Source organism: Chelonia mydas, chromosome 4 (assembly GCF_015237465.2).
Source record: "Chelonia mydas isolate rCheMyd1 chromosome 4, rCheMyd1.pri.v2, whole genome shotgun sequence".
Classification (NCBI taxonomy): domain Eukaryota; kingdom Metazoa; phylum Chordata; order Testudines; family Cheloniidae; genus Chelonia; species Chelonia mydas.
In genome coordinates this window covers 121,484,434-121,505,772 of record NC_057852.1, presented here as the reverse complement: position 1 = coordinate 121,505,772, position 21,339 = coordinate 121,484,434, and the positions used below count along the sequence as shown (strand labels likewise).

Genomic DNA, 21,339 nt, shown 5'->3' with positions numbered 1-21,339 from the left:
TGTTTCTTTGGTGTTGGTTTCATTATTACTTTTAACATATTCTGCTTCTAGCACACATTTTGCTTATACAAGTGGGACTGGTACATCTGCCAATTTTTTGCCGTTCTTAACACTCAAATAGTCTCAAACTTGACATCTACAAACAGAATAATTCTACAGTGTCTGTCTTAAATTGTGGCCTTGGTCATACTGTGGATTATCTCTATAGCTTCACAGCCTGCAGAAATCTTCTGGTCAAGGCAAGTGAATACCTATTCAATATTCTGAGATAAAAGATGTTAGAAAGTTTGGTGAGTTTGAAAAAGCAATTTCACTCTCTTCTTTCTGTCCTTGTAAGGCAGGGGTGGGCAAACTACGGCCTGTGGGCCGGATCCGGTCCCTCAGGGCTTTGGATCCGGCCCGTGGGATTGCCACCACTGCGGCACTGCGCTGCTCTGGGAAGTGGCCACACCATGTCCCTGCAGCCCGTGGGGGTGGGGGGACAGAGAGCTCCGCAGGCTGCTCTTGCCTGTGGGTACCTCCCCCAAAGTTCCCATTGGCCAGGAACGGGTTACCGTGGCCAATGGGAGCTTCGGCAGAGGTACCCACAGGCGAGGGAAACACGTGGAGCTCTCCGTGCCACTCCCAGGGGCCACGCAAGGACGTGGTGCTGGCCGCTTCCCAGAGTGGCGTGGTGCGGGGCCAGGGCAGGCAGGGAGCCGGCCCTGGCCGCAGTGTGCACCGCTGCCACCCCGGAGTTGCTCTAGGTAAGCGGTGCTGGGCCGGAGCCTGAACCCCTCCTGCACCCTGCACCCCAACTCCCTGCCCTGAGTCCCCTGCCGCATCCCACACCTCTCCTGCACCCCAACCCCCTGACCCGAGCCCCCTCATACCCCCTGCACCCCTCCTCTGCCCCAACCCCTTGCCCTGAGCCCCTTCTTGCACGCCGCACCCGCCCCTGCACTCCGCCCCCGCCCCCGCACCCCAACCCCCTGCCCTGGCCCTGCAAGCAATTTCCTCATCCAGATGTGGCCCTTGGGCCAAAAAGTTTGCCCACCCCTGTTGTAAGGGATTGTTGGGAGAAGTAGCTATTTCTCTGTTCTGAGGGGATAATAAGGAATTGATATGTGAGATGAGTAAATTCATGTTAATCTAGAGCAGTGGTTTTCAAACTTTTTTTCTGGCGATCCAGTTGAAGAAAATTGTTGATGCCCGTGATGCAACGGAGCTGGGGATGAGGGGTTTGGGGTGTGGGAGGGGCAGAGGAGTGGGGTGAGGGCTGCGGGTGGGGCCAGGGATGAGGGCTTAGGGTGCAGGAGGGGGCTCTGGGTTGGGGGGCTCAGGGCTGGGGGTTGGGGTGCAGGAGGGGGTCAGGGCTCTGAGTTGGCTTCTCAGGCTCTGGGGTGGGGATGAGAATGCGGGGTTTGGAGTACCGGAAGGGGCTCAGGGCTGGGGCAGAGGATTGGGGCGTAGAGTTGGGGCATAGGTTTACCTCGGGCGGCTCCTGGTCAGTGGCGCAGCGGGGGTGCTAAGGCAGGCTTCCTGCCTGTCCTGGCACTGTGGACCATGCTGTGCCCTGGAAGCAGCCAGTAGCAGGTCCGTCTCCTAGGCGGAAGTGCGCAAGCGGCTCCGCACGGCTCTTGTCTGCAGGCATCCCCCCACACACAAAAAAAGCACGAAATGATTGTCTGCCATTGCTTTCACAGAGGGAGGGACGACTGATGACGTACCCAAAACCATCCGCAACAATGTTTTTGCCCCATCAGGCATTGGGAGCTTAACCCAGAATTCCAATGGGTGGCGGAGACTGCTGGAACTGTGGCATAGCTACCCACAGTGCAACGCTCTGAAAGTCGATGCTAGCCACGGTACTGTGGACGCACTCCGCCGACTTAATGCTCTTAGTGGGGGGACACACAATCGACTGTATAAAATTGCTTCTATAAAAGTCGACTTCTGTAAATTGGACCTAATTTTGTAGTGTAGACATACCCTTAGAAACTAACAAATTTATTTGGGCATAAGCTTTCGTGGGCTAAAACCCACTTCATCAGATGCATGGAGTGGAAAATACAGTAGGAAGATATATATACACAGTACATGAAAAGATGGGAGTTGCCTTACCAACTGGGGGGTCAGTTCTAATGAGACAATTCAATTAAAGTGGGCTATTTTCAACAGGAGGAAAAATCTCTCTTGTAGTGGTAATCAGGGTGGCCCATTTCAAACAGTTGACAAGAAAGTGTGAGTAACAGTAGGGGGAAATTAGCATGGTGAAATTCGTTTTTAGTTTTTGAAGTGACCCATCCACTCCCAGTCTTTATTCAGGCCTAATTTGATGGTGTCCAGTTTGGAAATTAATTCCAGTTCTGCAGTTTCTCGTTGGAGTCTATTTTTGAAGTTTTTTTTGTTGAAGAGTTGCCTCTTTCAAATCTGTTGAGTGTCCAGGGAGGTTGAAGTGTTCTCCGACTGTTTTTTGAATGTTATAATTCTTGATGTCTGATTTGTGTCCATTTATTCTTTTGTGTAGAGATTGGCCAATATACATCGCAGAGGGGCATTGCTGGCACATGATGGCATATATCACATCCGTAGATGTGCAGGTGAATGAGCCCCTCATGGTGTGGCTGATGTGGTTAGGTCCTATTATGGTGTTCCTTGAATAGATATGTGGACAGAGTTGGCAACGGGGTTTGTTGCAGGGATAGGTTCCTGGGTTAGTGTTTTTGTTGTGTGGTATGTAGTTGCTGGTGAGTATTTGCTTCAGGTTGGGGGGCTGCCTGTATGCGAGGACTGGCCTGTCTCCCAAGGTCTGTGAGAGTGAGGGATTGTCTTTCAGGATAGGTTGTAGATCCTTGATGATGTGCTGGAGAGGTTTTAGTTGGGGGCTGAAGGTGATGGCTAGTGGTGTTCTGTTGTTTTCTTTGTTGGGCCTGTCCTGTGGTAGGTGACTTCTCGGAACCCTTCTGGCTCTGTCAATCTGTTTCTTCACTTCAGCAGGTGGGTATTGTAGTTTTAAGAACTCTTGATAGAGATCCTGTAGGTGTTTGCCTCTCTCTGAGGGATGGGAACAAATGCAGGTGCTGTTTATGTGACCATCACTTATTTGCACTGTAATGTCCAGGAAGTGGATCTCTTGTGTGGACTGGTCCAGGCTGAGGTTGATGGTGGGGTGGAAATTGTTGAAATCATGGTGGACTTCCTCAAGGGCCTCTTTCCCATGGGTCCAGATGATGAAGATGTCATCAATATAGCGTAAGTAGAGTAGGGGCGTTAGGGGACGAGAGCTGAGGAAGCGTTGTTCTAAGTCAGCCATTAAATGTTGGCATGCTGTGGGGCCATGTGGGTACCCAAAGTGCTGTGTATTACTATATGCTCTTGGGTTTGAGCCTGTAAATCATGTACTATGCAAGTTTATGGCTGATGGAGGGGAATTGTAACTCTCTGTATCTGTGTTCTCCGTATATCTCCTGTCACTGAACTTTTTCAAAAATGATGAAGACCAAGCCTTCGATCACATATTCAGATAAAGGCACGTAGTGTGTTTTTGATACAGTTGTGTGCTTTCAGAGCTCTGCTGGGTGGGGCTGACTTGGCTTTCTCATCTAATGTTATCTGATTGTTTGGCTTTTGGAGTTAGTTGTGCAAGTATTTCTGTGGAAGCAAACATGAACCATAGTATTGCACTTCCTGAGTGCTCTTGAACCATAGAGTTCAAGTGTTTTTCAAAGGTGGATAGGATCTTTATCTGCAATATACAGGTGGCTAAACTAAGAGAGAAATAGATATTGTGACTTGCCCAAAGTCTTCTAGTGCTCTAGTCCAGGGGTGGCCAACCTGTGGCTCCTGAGCTGCATGCGACTCTTCATAGGTTAATCTGTGGCTCCTTACCTAGGCAGTGATTCTGGGGCTGGAGCTATAGATGCTAACTTTCCAGTGTGCTGAGGGGTGCTCCCTGTTCAACCCCCTGCTCTGTCCCAAGCCCTGCCCCTACTCTGCCCCTTCCCCTGAGCCTGCAATGCCCTCACTCCTCTCCCCTCCACCCCCCTTAGCCTCCTGCGCACGTGAAACAGCTGATTGTGGGGGGAGTAGGCACTGATTGGTAGGGGCTGCCCGCAGGTGGGAGGTGCTGGGGGCTGGGAAGTGGATGTGGAGCTGCTGACGTATTACTGTGGCTCTTTGGCAATGTACATTGGTAAATTCTGGCACCTTCTCAGGTTCAGGTTGGCCACCCCTGCGCTAGTCACTGGATCCTATCGCATAGATCTTATGGATTTACTTAGGAGCATCTTACCATTACTTTGCTAATAAAGACTTTGATCATATAGTACAGAGTCCAATTTCTTTACTTCTGCCTATCGCCAGAAAGACAAGGAATAGTGTGATCACTGAAATAAATGCACATTAATGTGGATAGTAATGTGACCACCTTCTGGCTGACTATATAGAGGAAAATCATCTGCTGCTTTGAAAAATATGCTCAGCTTCCTAAACTTTATTTCCAAACAAGATTTCTTCATTGTCACATATAAGACTTCTTTGCAACAAACATCTTTGTTTTTTCACTGAGGACTCATATAAGGTAGGCAAAAAAACCAGCCATCTTTTCTTCAAAGTGATTAGTTGAATGTTTAAAAAAGCAGCTGGAAACATTTAATGTATCATGCCCTGATAACTCAAAAATGATCTAATGCAAGGGTGGGCAAACTGTGGCCCAGGGGCCGCATCTGGCCCTCCAGATGTTTTAATCCGGCCTTCAAGCTCCAGCTGGGGAGTAGGATTGGGGGCTTGCCCACTCCACGCAGCTCCTGGAAGCCGTGGCATGTCCCCACTCCAGCTCCTATGCATAGGGGCAGTCAAGGGGCTCTGCACACTGCCCCCACCCCAAGTGCCACCCCCACAGCTCCCATTGACTGGGAACCACAGCCAATGGGAGCTACAGGGACAACACCTGCGGACAGGGCAGCGCGCAGAGCTGCCTGGCTGCGCCTCTGTGTAGGAGCTGGAGGGGGGACATGCCACTGCTTCTGGGAGCTGCTTGAGTTAAACACCGCCCAGAGCTTGCACCCCTGACCCCCTCCTGCACCCCAACCCCCCGCCCCAGCCCTGATCCCCCTCCCGCCTTCGGTTCCAGCCCAAAGCACCCTCCTGCACGCACAACCCTTCAGCCCCGCCCAGAGCCCTCACCCCCCCGCCCCCCCGCGACAACCCAACCCACTGCCCCAGCCCGGAGCCCCCTCCTGCACCCTGAACTCCTCATTTTTGGCCCCACCCCAGAGACTGCACCCCCAGATGAAGCTTGCACCCCCACTCTGCCTCTTTACACTGAAAGTAAACATGAGAAATTTCATCCCAAGGGGTAATGTTTTTTGGGAAACTCTTAAGTGCTTGAAAACTTGTTCTTATTAAAGTGCCTTTTCAGTCATAACCATAGTGTCATTCTCACAACAGTTTCCCCCCTTTTTCCCCCCCATATGAAGATGTATCACTTACTTTTGGAGACCTATCTAGCCCATAGATACATCTGAGGGAGGCTAAACTAGTGGCTAATTAGAACAGAAGAATGGACATATTGGGTCAAACCAATGGTCCGTGTAGCCCACTATCCTGTCTTCTGACAGTGGCCAATGCCAGGTGCTTCTGAGGCAATGAAAAGAACAGGGCAACTATTGAGTGAACAATTCCCCTGTCATCCAGCCTCAGCTTGTAGCAGTTGGAGGTTTAGGGGGAGACAGTGTGTGGGATTGCATCCCTGACCGTCTTGGTTAATAGCCATTGATGGACCTGTCTTCCATGAATTTCTCATTCTTTTTTTAACCCAGTTATACTCTTCGCCTTCACAACATCCCTGGCAAATGCATTCCACGGGTTAATGGTATGATGTGTGGAATACTTCCACGTTTGTGTTAAATCTGCTGCCTATTAATATCCTTGGGTGACCTCTGGTTTGTGTTTTGTGTGAAGGGGTGAATAACACTTCCTTATCACTTTCTCCACTTCCTACTTCTGATATATCGAAAAAGTTTTGCTGTTAGTTTTTGTGTCCTTAGCTGGTTGGTCTTCATATTCTTTCCTGGCCTGCCTTTTTATACTTTTTACACCTGACTTGCTAGAGTTTATGATCTTCTCTATTTTCCTCACTAGGATTTGACTTCCAATTTTTAAAGGATGCCTTTTTGCTTCTAACCATTTCTTTACTCTGTTTTGCCATTATGGCTTTTTTTTTTTTTTTTTTTTTTTTTTTTGTGGTCCTCTGACTCTGTGTATGCTTGTGTGTGTGGTGGTGGGTGGTTTTTTTTGTTTTTTTTGTTTTTTGTTTTTTTGTGTGTGTGTGGTTTTTGTTTCATTGGGGCATACATAAGAACTGCCATACTGGGTCAGACCAAAGGTCCATCTAGTCCGGTATGCTGTCTTTTGACAGTGGCCAATGCCAGGTGCTCCAGAGGGAATGAACAGAACAGGTTATCATGAAGTGATCCATTCACTGTCGCTCATTCCCAGCTTCTGAAAAACCGAGTCGGGGGACACCATCCCTGCCCATCCTGGCTAATAGCCATTGATGGACCTATCTTCCATGAATTTATCTAGTTCTTTTTTGAACACTGTTATAGTCTTGGCCTTCACAACATCCTCTGGCAAAGAGTTCCACAGGTTGACTACGTTGTGTGAAAAAATACTTTCTTTTGTTCATTTTAAATCTGCTGCCAATTAATTTCATTTGGTGACCCCTAGTTCTTGTGTTATGAGAAGGAGTAAATAACGCTTCCTTATTTAATTTCTCCACAGCAGTCATGATTTTATAGACCTCAATCATGTCCCCCCTTAGTTGTCTCTTCTCCAAACTGAAAAGTCCCAGTCTTATTAATCTCTCCTTATATAGCAGCCATTCCATACCCCTAATAATTTTTGTTGCCCTTTTCTGAACCTTTTCTAAGTCCAATATATCTTTTTTTGAGATGGGGCTACCACATCTGCATGCAGTATTCAAGATATGGGCATACCATGGATTTATATAGAGGCAATATGATATTTTCTGTCTTATCTATCCCTTTCTTAATGATTTCCAACATTCTGTTTGCTTTTTTGACTGCCGCTGCACATTGAGTGGATGTTTTCAGAGAACTAACCACGATGACTCCAAGATCTTTCTTGAGTGGTGACAGCCAATTTAGACCCCATCATTGTATATGTATAGTTGGGATTATGTTTTCCAATGTGCATTACTTAGCATTTATCAACATTGAATTTCATCTCCTATTTTGTTGCCCTGTCACCTAGCTTTGAGAGATCCTTTTGTAGTTCTTCGCAGACTGCCTCGGACTTAACTATCTTGAGTAGTTTTGTATCATCTGCAAATTTTGTCACCTCACTGTTTACCCCTTTTTTCAGATCATTTATGAATATGTTGAATAGGACTGGTCCCAGTACAGAGCGCAAGGGGACACCACTATTTACCTCTCTCCATTCTGAAAACTGACCATTTATATCCTATCTTTTAACCAGTTACCGATCCATGAGAGGACCTTCCCTCTTATCCCATGACAGCTTACTTTGCTGAAGAGCCTTTGGTGAGGGACCTTGTCAAGGCTTTCTGAAAATCTAAGTACTCGATAGCCACTGGATGACCCTTGTCCACATGCTTGTTGACCCACCCCCTCAAAGAATTCTAGTAGATTGGTGAGGCACAATTTCCCTTTACACAAACCATGTTGACTCTTCCCCAACAAATTATGTTCATCTATGTGTCTGACAATTTTGTTCTTTACTGTAGTTTCAACCAGTTTGCCTGATACTGAAGTCAGGCTTACCGGCCTGTAATTGCGGGATCACCTCTGGAGCCCTTTTAAAAAATTGGCGTCACATTAGCTATCCTCCAGTCATTCTGGTGCAGAAGCTGATTTAAATGATAGGTTACAGACTACAGTTAATAGTTATTCAATTTCACATCTGAGTTCCTTCGGAACTTTTGGGTGAATACCATCTGGTCCTAGTGACTTATTACTGTTTAGTTTATCAATTTGTTCCAAAATCTCCTCTAATGACACATCAATCTGGGACAGTTCCTCAGATGTGTCACCTAAAAAGAATGGCTCAGGTCTGGGAATCTCCCTCATATCCTCAGTCGTGAAGACCAATGCAATTTCATTTCATTTGGGTCTCTAAGATATTTTTAAATAGTCTCCATACTATTTGCAGGCATTTCACTGTTGTGACTGTTCCTTTTAATTTCCATTTAACCAGCTTTCTCATATTTGTGTGGCTTCCCTTTTTGAAGTTAAATGCTACTGTGATGGGCTTCTTTGGAATTTTTTGCCCCCACAAAGATGTTAAATTCAATTACATTACAGGTGAACTGCTCAGTAACAGCGATCATAGTCACCTCTTGTACCAGATCCTGTGCTACATTTAGGACTAGATCAAGAATGGCCTCTCTCCTTGTGGTTTGCAGGCAAAGCTTCTCCAAGAAGCTGTCACTTATTGTGTCTAGAAACCTTATTTCTGCATTCCATCCTGAGATGACACACATCCAGTTAATATGGGGTTATTCTGAAATCCTCCATTAGAGTGGCTACAAAGGCAGAAAATGCAATAATAATCTTGAGCATTTCACAATCTCTGTCACGGTACTGGTTGTGTCTTCAGTAGAATATTTCTACTGCTATCCTCTTATTGTTCAGGCATGGAATTTCTATCTGTAGAAATTCTGTGGTACTGTTGGATTCACTGAAGATGTTTTACTTATTTGACTCTGCTTTCTTTCACATATGGTGCCACTCTGTCATTCCTGTGTATTTTGTATCCTGGTATTACCATGCGCCATTAATTATCCTCATTCCACCAAGTTTCCTTAATGCCTATTATATCAATGTTCTCATTTAATGCCAGGCATTCTAGTTCGCCCATCTTAGTATTTAGACTTTGTATATAAGCACTTGCACATTTTGTCAGTATTCAGTTGCTTCCTTCATGTGTTATGTTTAACTAGGACTCTCTTACATTTGAAGCCTGTTGCTCAGCCATAAAGCAGAGATTTCAGAACCTGTCAGTTTCATCATTTCTGTTTGGCAAAGCACAGCACCTGTCTTTCTATAAGAATTTATCTGAAGCACCTCTCAGTGAGATTTCAGGGCAGGAGCTCTGGAATCAATAGATATTGTCACATACCATAATCGTTGCAGCCTCAGTTATAGCTGGTTTTGAATTGCTACAGAAATGTAACAAGATGCACAATAAGATGAGTCTTCAGCTGAAAAGCAAATTGCCCTCCTGCACAATTTTTAACAGAAACAGCGTATTTAAGAGTGTTGTTTTTAAAAAATAAAACCAAAAAACCTCGTTGGATCCTCTGTTGATGCATTCGGTATTCTCAACACTGGATAGCCTGACTTGTTCTTTGCATGTTGTTATAGATATGCTCCTAATTATAATAGGAACCAGAGCACATAGAACCAGGCTGGTTGCAGTGAATCAAATAAGCTGTTAACTGTAGTATATCATGAACAAGATGTTCAACTTTATAAAAGAGGATGAATGTGACTGGATTGTGATCTTTAAAAAATTCCCTTTTTTGTAAACTGAGGAACAAAGGACTTACAAATTTCTCACAATATTTGGGGCAAAGTACCAGTAGGCATTCCTGATTATTTACCAGTATTGAGGCCTGAACTACGGTGATCAGTGCAGTGGTCTTATTGGTCTTCTTTTTGCGGATACAGACTAACACAGCTGCTACTCTGACACCTTACTTTTTTTGTGTCTTTAGAAGCTGGTTTATTTAGCATACGTCCTAGATCAGAAGTTTTCTGCAACAAAATGTTGCAATCACAAAGTATGTCTCCTCCCCATTTGCTATAGGTGGACAGTGTGCCATCAAACACACTAATTGGGTTGTTTGATACCTCATACAACATTGCCTGTTCAAAGCTGCAATTGCAGTATCTTTGTCTTGTCAGTCCCACTTTAGAAAAGTAACAATAGAATGCCAACAGAGAACTAGTTCAGCAGGACCCAAGACCAACAGGGCATTTGGGAACCTAGCGTATGCATGGCTGTTAGGGTTCCTAGACATGTTACCATACATAGTCTTGCCCCACTTGGCCCTTTTTTCTTCTAAGTTGACCTCCCCTGGATTCACAGGCCCCCCACTTCTCCCACTAGAGATGGGTCTCTTTGAAAGATCAGATTACACAGACAGACATGTTAACCTTTTGTTACTGGAGCATTGAAGATATCCTCCTAAACTGGAATGGTTGGTAGGGAAGATGCTTATAATATTGCACCTTTTTGTGGTGAATTTTGAGGCTGGGCAGAGCTAGAGAAAAACAGAACACTGTGGTAAATCTAATGCATCCTGTAACTGTGTTGTGCACAGCTACCCTTCCTGTCTCCTCCCAAGTGTGGTTAATGGTATCTTGTGATATTTTCATTGCTAAAGGATATGGCTTCGAAAATGTCTCACTGTCTGCTTCTGCTCTGTCATGCGGATACACATTTGTATTGGTTCAGTATGTAAAATTAAATGCTTTTTAAAAACCTCTGTGAAGCATGAAATTTATATATCTGTGAAATATTTTGATATGCCTAAACTGATACATTTCATAACAATCTCTTTTAAAATGATCATATCTATTGATCACTCAGCCTCTCCACAAAATGTATACATATACACATCTTCACTGTGTTAAGAAAATAGACATCTTAAGGTCTAAGTGTAGAGAAGTTAAAATCTCTTATATTGTTACCTTCATCTTACAATAAGTGAATTAAATATACCTTCATGAGATAATTAATAAAGAAATCCTGTTTGTATTTATGAAATGTGAAAAACTACTCTTGATATAACATCAAAGTTGATAGCCTTCGAAAGGTTCAGTTTCTACAGCGGTTAATTCTATCATGTTGGTTACCCTGTATATTATATAGTCTGTACGATAAAACATACAGTATGTATTTGTACAGTGGTGAACGAGATCCTGGTCCATGACTTGGGCCCCTGTGTGCTGTCATAATAGTGGTAGTATTAATGCTTATTCTTACATGGAAAATGGAATAGAAAAGGCTATTCATGTACAATTTGTTTTTTTTAACATTGCAGTAAAACCTGAGTTTTGTGTGCTTAATTCCTTAACTTTAATGGTCATGATTTCTTGACTTCTTCAGTCTTGCATTGTTTCCTTGTTCTGTCACTTTTTTGCTTCCTTTTTAAAAAAAAAAAACAAAAAAACAAAAAAAAACAAAACACCATTTGGGAGGTAAAGGGAGCCAGATGCATTTGAGGACCCTTTGAAATTGCACCTTCAAGATGTTGATTGAACTCTGTATGGCATCAGAATATACATGTGGGATTATATTTACTTTCTTTAAAGATTAATGATAGAAACACACTTGTTAATATGATATTGAAATTGTGATGCTAATAAAGGAAGGAAATTCACTATAGGCTTCTGGCCTATCCTAAACCTGCTGGATATACCTAGATATTTTCAGATTCTCCAAAGCTGTGAATTTTCTTATAAAATATGCACAGCTGGATAGATGGAAGATTTTCTGATCTTGTGGGTGGGTCACAATCCTATGTCTAATTTTAAGAGTTAATTTGAATTATGGGTTCAGAAGGATGATGTTGTGCATGCAAGTACAAAGTGCCTGGATGCTAAACATTTTTGCAAATGGTAGAAAATTGGAATACACCAGAGATATTAAAGGCAATGAGGGAATTGTTATGAGACTCACATTTGCTTGTTTAGATAATCTTGCTTGCAGGAAAAAATAGTCCAATCCACTTGCAAAATATCTGGCACCTCTCTGTAGAAATGAGAATGACCCAAGACCACAACATATGCTCTGCAGAAGAAAGAGAGCATATTGTAGCATTGGATTGACCTGTAGACCACTCTTGTTTACACAGGGCTTTGTTTTCCTTTTAGGAGGGTGTGGCAAACGGAATGGACGCAGTAAGAAATGGAAGGAAATGCTAAAGTTACCACATCTCAGTTTTTGTGAAGATCTTAGACATTCAATCGGTAGGTGTATGTGTGTATAATACACAAGTCTGGTTTCTCGTGGGAGTATGTCATTATCCAATGAAGGTGTTTCTTCTTGCTTCTGAGTAGATATTTTGCTAGTTTGTAATCCTACCTCAAGTCCTCTAATTTAATTGAGAATTCTTGAGGGGAAACCAAACGTCACAGCTACTGTTGATTTGTGCCCAAGAAAACTGCTCCTGAAGTCTCATTAACTTGTGATTTAAAGACATCGTTATGTTCTGGTTTGAATCTTAAAAACGAAGCATCTTCATCAGAATGTTAAAATTGCAGATGCTAACAAGTTACTAGCAACAATGTTAGAGTGGCCTGTTCAAGGAAATCTGGGTATACTGCTGTGACTGTGACAACATGCCTTTCTGAAGCAATAACCTATAATTGCCTCAGATTGGATATTTCTTTTGTTTATGTTTTTAAAGCCTCTTTAAATCAGCTCTGAAGAACTGAAATTAAAATGTAAACCCCTTCAGTGGGAAACCTTTTGAACTGGAAAGCTTCTGTGTAAGCATCAAGCTACCATGAAAGTGCATTAATTCTTTCTTTGGACACAGATGTTGCAAATAAAACTATCAAGATGAAACTTCTTAATCAGCTTTGGCATCTGTAAGACAAACAGGAACTATCAACTTTCTTTCCCCACCCACAAAATTTAACTATACTGTTTAATACTGTAATCCACATTTTCCCCCCCTCTTGTTCTGCTTTTGGTCTTTCTCTCTCTCTTGTCCTCCCTGCCCCCCTTTTTTCTCTTTGGTCTTTATTCCCTTGCCCACCAGAAAAACATACCAAACCCAACTTGGCAGGCTCCCAAATTCAAGATCCAGTTGTCCTTGGACATGCTTATTTAAAAAAACACACCCTTTTCCTTAATGTGCATCATTAATGTGCATACACTCTGAAGGAAGGGTAGAGATGCTGATTTCGTATTTGTTCCAGGATGTTGGCCAACTGCTTGGTTTAGGAAGAAGCTTTCCGATGGACTTGTTATTGCATAATAGTTCATTATGGGGGTTTTTACACTTTCCTCCAAGCATTACTAAGAGTGTAAGACTGTTTTGACAGAGAAAATCTTTCTGTTCACTGATTGTACAGCACCTTGCACAATGGGGCCCTGGTCCATGGCTAGTGTTTCTAGCTGCTACAATAATACAAATAATTGTTGTTGATGATTTACTAACCCTATCTGATGTTGCATATATGGACCACAGGTATTTTGGTCAAATGATTATAGTGGAATTCAATAGGGAAGCTGATCCCACAATACGTGGTCACATGAGTAGTGCTGTTTATGGTAATGAGACTCTTCATGTGAGTAAGGTCTACAGAATCAGCTTGCTTTTGTTTGCATTGTGGCTGGCACTCCACTATGTAATATACAGGACCTTAGTAAGTGTTTTTCCTTAATATATAGGCAATTAGCAGCTAATTTAATATAAAAGTGTTACACTATTTTGTGTGTGTGGTGGGATGTTGGAGGCAGCAGTGGTGGTAAGCAAGTCTCTATCACTTGCCTTTGTGACCTTACAGGTGGTTTAGCCCTGCTCCTTTGACATGTTAATGATGATTGTATGAAATCTTGGTGGTCCTACCTGAATGGGAAGCTGCAATATAAATGCTCTAAATCAGTGTTTCTCAAACTTTTGTACTGGTGACCCCTTTTACATAGCAAGGCCCTGAGTGCGACCCCCTGCCCCTTATAAATTAAAAACACCTTTTTATATATTTATTTAACACCATTATAAATGCTGGAGGCAAAGCAGGGTTTGGGGTGGAGGCTGACAAGAACAGCACTCTGGCTTGTAATGATGTCATTTGTTTAATCTCTTCTTTTACCCAGAAAAAAACTATAACCAGCTCTGTGACAAGCAGCCAATAGGGAGACTTCTCTTCAGACAGTTCTGTGACACTAGGCCAGATCTGAAGACATGCATTGAATTCCTGGATGCGGTGGTAAGCAGTAGACTCTGCCAGAAGGCCTCCAGCCTTGTTCTTCTGAGGAATTAGGAACTGGCGCAAGTAGGGAATTTTTAAGTTTTATAAAATGTGCCTGCCACATTCTCTAGCTCCAAATGCATACTAATACCACAGCCATTAAAATGTAGCAAAACTGATTCAGTGTCAACTAAAGAGAGCTCAGCAAAAGAAACTCATTGCCCTTAAGGGCTACAACTTCTGACAAAATCTGGAGTAAATTTGTACGTCTTGTAGTGTGCCTTAGAAGTCAATAAATTTGGGCTCCATTGGGGGAAACCTTAAGTTTACTGAAAATGCTCTTCCTGCTTATGTACAGATCTAGGTTTCAGTATCTCACTTGATATCAGTTGAATTAGGTGCTCTCTGAAAGCTGATCGGCACTAAAAGCTTACATTGACATGTTTCTCTAAGGAGTGTGAAAAGTCCACGCCTCTGAGAGACATATCTTTGCTGACCTAATCCCCAGCATAGGCAGCGCTAGGTCGATGGAAGAATTCTTCCGGTGACCTAGCTACTGCCTCTCAGGGAGATGGATTAACTGTGATAGGAGAATGCTTCTGGATAGGACATTGCTGTCGTGTCTACAGTTTAGCACTACAATTGCACAGCTGTATGTGTAGACATAGCCTAAAGGTAAGTCTACACTACAAACTTTTGCCGACCCCAGTTACCTTGACATAAAGCTTCCGCAGTTAGTATATTGCTGTGCGCGCTTGTCTTCTTGCATTGGTACTGCATGTAGTCCCTAGGAATGATTGTGTTGATGCACAGTGCAATGCACCATGCCTAGGTAGCCTAGTGTTCAGCTCACTGTTCTCCAACACAGTGTCTTTCAGGAAGATTTGGCAATGCATAGTGGGGCAGAAATGAGTCACACGGGGTGACTGGGACTGTGGGGACAAGTTCCTATTATGCAACTTTCTCCACTGCATAATGTCATCTCTATCCTATAATTTTCATGCCTATTTTGAAAATCCCTCAAACCCATGTGGGACTTGTCACTCTCCACCATCACTGATAAAAGCAAGGAGCCTGCAGAGCTCTGAACTATTGCCATGAGTATTGCAAACACAGAACACGCAATACTCTATTTGCAGAGCTCCAAGAAGAGATGAGGGAACATGATAATTTCTTGAAGGGCAGATTGCTGTGGGACATAGCAAGAACCAATTCAAGATTGTTGGAGGCATTCTTGGAGCAGCTGTAAATGATGGAGTGCCATTTCTGGGCCTGAGAAATGAGTACTGATTGGTGAGATTGTATCATAATGCAGGTTTGGGATGATAAGCAGTGGATGCGCAAGCCCACAGTCCTGGATCTGTATACTGAGTTTGCCCCAGAGCTGGAACACCAGAATGAGAGCTGTACTGACAGAGCTATTGTCGTTTACTTGTCCGCTGTGGAAACTTGCAATGCCAGGTTGCTACCGGTCAGTAGGAAGTCATTTTGGAGTTGCAAAATCCACTGTGGGGGGCCGTTGTGATGCAAGCGTGCAGGGCCATTAATCATCTCCTGCTATATAGGATGGTGATTATTGGCAATGTGTGGGATATAGTGGATGAATTTGCAGCAATGGGATTTCCAAACTGCGTGAAGTGATAGATGGCATGCATATTCCTATTTTGGCACCAGACCACGTTGCCACAAGAGTACATCAACAAAATGGCTACTTTTCTATGGCTATTTGAGAACTAGTGGATTTCTTGGGATGCTTCATCAACATCAAAGATGGCTGGTCAAGCAAAGTGCATAACGCTTATATCTTTAAGAATACAGGACAGTTCAGAAAGCTACAAGCATGGACTTCCTTTCCCGATCGATAGATTACTATTGGCGATGTTGAAATGCCAATAGTGATCCTGGGGGACCCAGTCTACCCCTTATTCCTCTGGCTCACGAAGCTGTATACTAGCACCTCAACAGCACCAAGGAAATATTCAACTGCTAGCTTAGCAGACGCAGAATGTTAAACATGCTTTTGATAGATTGAAGAGGTGCTGACGTGTCCTGCATAATGTCCGTGAAGCAAAGGGGGGAAAGTTGCCATGAGGTTGAGGTGGCTGTCCACTGAGTTTGAATAGGCACACAAGGGCTATTAGACACGCTCAACACAGAGCTATATGGCTCAGGGAGGCTTTGAAAGAACACTTTAACAGCGAGCCACAGTAATGCGTTGTGATGTACTGTGCTGTATGTGGCCCTGCTGTTTGGGGGCCCGTTATGAATTGTGTGGTGCTTGAAGTACATCTAAGCATCTGACATTGACAATGCACCTATTAATTTTGTGGTGCTTGGTGTACATTTATGATTATTACATGGTTTTGTCACTGATCCTATGAGTTCTCACATTGTACAGTAGCAAGAAAGTAAGTGGGTTCGCTACTGCTAAGCGTTTTGCAGCATATGTTGAGAACTAATAAACATGAATTATTTCCCAAACAATAGAATTTCATTGAGTAACATAAACACTTCAAAAAAAAAATTCGGTGCAAGTTAAAAGCAGATACTTTAGAACCTTCATAAATGTATGGAACTGAAGTTAAAGAAGGGGAAGGAACATTCATATCCATTTTAGCTACACATACATAAACTGTGGCTCTCACAGGTCAGTATATGTAAAGTGGTGATTGTCCTTAGTGCTCCCCTGAGTGTAGTGGCAGGGGTAGGAATGTAGCCCCTGATCCAACATGGAAGGTTGAGGTGGGGTGTAGTGAGGTGCTGTACTGGAGTTCTCCATGGACTGCAAAGGAATGCTAGCCCATGATTGCTGAACCTGTAAATCCACAAGAATCTGCAGTATCTGTGTTTTCTGCCAAAGAAGCCCATTATGTCTTTTTGCATCTCCCTCTCATTTTTCTGCTGGTACTCCTGTCCACTCTTTTCTCCTCCATACAGTATTCATCCTCTAGGCCCTCTGATCATCCTCCAGGCCCTCCGACTTGCAGAATCTTGCCGACTAAGTCATCCCAAATCGTCCTCTTCTTCTCCCTATCTGGTTCAGGCATTCCACAGGTGTGGAGGGGAAACTCCTCAAGGCCGCAATGGCAGCAGCTATGGATAAAACATACAGAGGTATCATTGTCAGTATAGTTGCTACGGAAAATGGAAGTTAAGTTTCAGAACTCCCTTCCGTTGTTCCCCTAAAGGTTTAAGCTAAGACATGCTTATTGGCACTTCTACTTTGGAGTGCTTGTACTTGGTGCCACTAATAGCACCAGCCATGGCGAGGATGGCCTGCCACAGGTGAGGGAAATGAGGTGGGAATTGCTCAGTTGCATGAAACTATGAGAACAGGGCAATGGCACTGAAAACGGGCGCCATTTTACACAGGCAGTGGTAATTTTAGCTGATACGTCATTCCTGAGGGTAACAAAGGCACAGAGAACACAGCTGCTGCTGACATCCTGGAGCCACCTAGGGCCTCTGAGTAGGTAACAGCATATTGTAATGGTGCCTCCCGAAGTTCTCCAACTGATGTGGAAAAGCCTCCTACTGAGGAGAAAGAAAGAAGGGTGCCATCCGTAGAAACCTTCGGGAGAGGATTGCAGTGTACCTCATGAAAGTTTCATCAAGATATCTCAGGAAGATTCAAGGGCCATCCCTGTGTACATAAAGAAACTGCTCCTCATGGCCACTGTGCTTAACTCTACAAGGGAGTGAAAAGTAGATAGCTACTCTACCTCTTTTAGTATGAGTAAATTAACAAAAAATCAATAGCTGTTTCCTGCTAAATTGTGGGGCACCATCACTAATGGGAAATAAATGTACATTTGTTTTCCTGAGGTTTCTTGCCTTGCATTGGGCTCACCCATGTTCAACTGCTGGGACTGACTGGGCTGTGGTAGAGCCTCAAACAGGTCTTGGATCAGGGCATAGCGGGCCCCTCACCTCCCATTGGTCACATGTCCCACATCCTCCTCCTCTATCTCCTCCTTGCTGTTCATGCCAGGGCCTGTGACTCAGACTCCTCGGAGGTATCCACAGTGGTGTGTGCGGGGGGTGGGTCTGTAAGTATGGCATGCAGCTCTTTGTAAATGTGGCAGCTCTGCAGCTCGGCACCAGATCAATCGTTGGCCTCCCTGGCCTTCTGATATGCCTGCCATAGTTCCTTTGCTTTCAAGTGGCACTGCTGCTGATTGCTGTCATACCCTTCTCCTACATCCCGTGTGCAATCTGCTCATAGTTGTACATGTTTCTGTGTCTGGTCCGTAGCTGTGCTCGGAACAGCCTTTTCTCCCTCCAGGCCGAGAGCCAATATCTCCTGTCTACTCCAGGCTGGAGCGCATCTGGAGCGTGTAGTTGGTACAGCCAGCTGTGCAGTTGCATACAACAATGGAGAGTTGCCAGTTGTTCATCAAGATGGACAATTAGGAAAGGAAAGGAGGACTTGTGGCACTTTAGAGACTAACAAATTTATCCGATGAAGTGAGCTGTAGCTCATGAAAGCTTATGCTCAAATAAATTTGTTAGTCTCTAAGGTGCCACAAGTCCTACAGGCTAACATGGCTGCTACTCTGAAACCTGCAGTTAGGAAAGGGCATTTCAAGAAAATGCAGGCTTTTAAAGGGGGTGTGTTGGGCTTCCAGTCTCCTTGTCTCCTGTGCAGTGGAGTTCACAATTGTGACCAGAGTGGTCAGTGTTGGGCGTTGTAGGACAGCTGCTGGAGGACTGTTAGGGTTGACATAGGTAACGCAGTGTCTACATTTGGGCTTGCTGACCTCAGTAGATTGACCATGGCTCAATGCTGCTTGGGGAGGTGGTGTTACTTTGTCTGTGTAATGGAGAACTTACATCTATGGGAGACAAATTTTAAGTGTAGACACATGGATTCAAGGCAGTTTGTGTTGACCTAACTTTGTAGTATAGACTATACCTAAGATAACAGGAACAAAACCAATTCCTAGAAACTAACACTTTAAGGCAATGCTGTCTTTGCCGCACATGTCATCCTTCATGTGAGACCCATGCTGCTAATTAAGCACCAGCCATTTTCAGCACTAGCTGTATCTTCTGAGTGGTCTCGAAGTATATTTGTATAGCTTTGTATATATTGTTCCTATTAAATTAGTCTGGATCTCACAGAGGCATGGATAGCTGTTGTGAGCCCTTGATCTGAGGAGAGAGTTGGCAATTTTTTCCCCCAGTCGAAAAGTGGTGGAGAGGAAGTATTCTTGAGACTTGCTGTTGCCAGATAAAACCAGAAGCATCTCAGAATCTAACATGACCCCCAAATTGTGAATCTTACAGTCTAAGGGCTGGCATATCTTCTTAGTCAAAGGGGTCAGTTATGATATCTTCCATCTCTTCCAGATAGGTCCTCAACCATCCAGGATCCCCTCTTTCTTTTCTGGATTGAGCTTCAGCCAGCTAACTCAAGTTCTCAAAACAGACAAAAGTAATGGTGTGAAGTAGACAAGCCAGTTTTCTTGTAGTCAAATAATGGCCTAATTTTCTATAAACTTTCTCCTTTGGCATATCATAATTACACAGAGTCCTGAGAACACAAGCTGTATCAAAGTTTTTCAGCATATGCTGTCCAGCATAGGGTTTTAATTTTTCCTCATATTCAGGCAGGAACTACTTTTGAGACACAGAAATACAGTATAGAGTCAGGGAAGGAGGATCCATGTTCAAAAAGGAAAAAAAAAAACTCTAAGAGCCTAATGCATCTCTCAATTTAGTGTATTGTCTGTTGTTATCCTAGGGACAACTTGATTTCTACAACATAAATATGTTGGGAGGATGAAATGGCAAGTGCAAGGTAGTATTAAGCCATGCTACATAGTTTATGTATTGTTACAGTTTTAAGATGGATAATCATTAACTCTCAGGAAGATAATCTGAAAAATCTTTAGGCAGTTGCAGGGGTGCTGGGACAATTTTTACAGTGGGGATGCTGAGAGCCATTGAATCAAACTGTAAACCCTGCATATAATGGAAACCACTTCAAGCCAGGGGGTGCTACAGCATCCCTCGCACCCCTAGTTCCAGCACCTATGGCAGTTGTATGGCTTTAGAAAAGGAAGAGTTGAGAAAATGATTGAATAGGTTTTAGTCACCTCAAAAGTAGTCCTCACCTTACCATAAATCCACTCCAATATCCGGAGTGGGGGTTACTAAAGTGTGAAGAAATTGTACTTTGGGGTAGTGACTCAAACTTCCTTCTGAACTTTTTTGTTATGCAGAATATTTGAAATTAGATGACATTGAAGCAAGCTTTATTTAACTTCCTCTAAATTAGATGAAATGCTTGTCCCTGATTAGTGGAAATAAAATCATAAGGCTAAAAGTTTATATTATGTGACTAACTTCTTTGGCATAATATAAAAATGTTAAGATACCAAATGTGTTGCTGCAGTTGATCAATCATTGCTGCAGAATTTACTTCCACTGTAGGTATTATTTTAATTTCATGCAAAAGTACTGACTTACTTGTTTAATGGTTGAACTTTTTTGAAGTGATCAAGGTCAAAATATTCAAGCAGAAAAGCTATGTCTTAAGGATAATTTATTAGATTGTTAATGGGACTGGATTCCAGGGAGTCTGGATTTCCAGTCCTGCTTGTGCTGCTGATTGTGACTTTAGATAAGTCATTTAGAACCAAATTTTCAAAAATAGCTTATAATTTTGGGTGTCTTAATATTTGGGTGCTCAACTTGAGACACTGAAGAACCTGATGTATATTTATTCCAGAGAAGTGTAGCGCCTGTACACATTGACTTCATTTGAAGTTATAGGTATTAGTGCTTCTGAAAATGAGCCACCTAGATATTTCAAGTTAAGTGCACACAATTCAAACTCCCTTTGAAAATGTGACCCTTAGAGATACCACTGAACATGAAATAACACTTGTTTGAAAATGTACCTGCTGTAGTTATTAATAACACCTAAGCTTTCAGTAACTGTTAGCATTAGTATTGTTAGCAATTTTTTTTCTTTCCATGTTTTACCTTGTGCTTTTAACTGCATTTTATATGTAGTCTTGATGTTTCCCTCACTCATTCACTCAGTTTCTTTTTTGCTGAATAGACCCTCATAAATGTCAACAGGAGAGCAGAAAATTATTTCAGAGACATTCATTTAGATATTAATTTGTTTTTAAATTCAAGATCTACTATTTAGTGGGTGCTGTATCAGAAATCTGAATTCTCTATTGTTGTTGTAGCCATATCGGTCCCAAGATATTACCTCACCCACCTTGTCTCTTTTATATCTTTTATTGGACCAACTTCTGTTGGTGAGAGAGACGAGAAGTTGGTCCAATAAAAGATATTACCTCACGCGGCTTGTTTCTCTATCATTAGTCAGTTTAACAAGATTCTTGTTGTGTGTCCCTTTAAC

At 43.2% G+C, this 21,339-nt stretch overlaps 1 protein-coding gene across 2 annotated transcripts in view; it reads left to right on the top strand.

Annotated features, from left to right (window-relative positions):
- GRK4 (G protein-coupled receptor kinase 4) overlaps positions 1–21,339 on the top strand; it is an 83,696-nt gene that overhangs the window by 9,554 nt on the left and 52,803 nt on the right. Inside the window, exons 2-3 of one of the 2 annotated variants that reach the window (XM_027822465.3) lie at positions 11,907–12,002; positions 13,861–13,973. In XM_027822465.3, coding sequence (XP_027678266.1) covers positions 11,907–12,002; positions 13,861–13,973 — 209 coding nt within the window. Of the gene's footprint in view, positions 1–11,906; positions 12,003–13,860; positions 13,974–21,339 lie in introns of those variants that run through there. The other variant, XM_037898172.2, reaches the window with a different exon arrangement.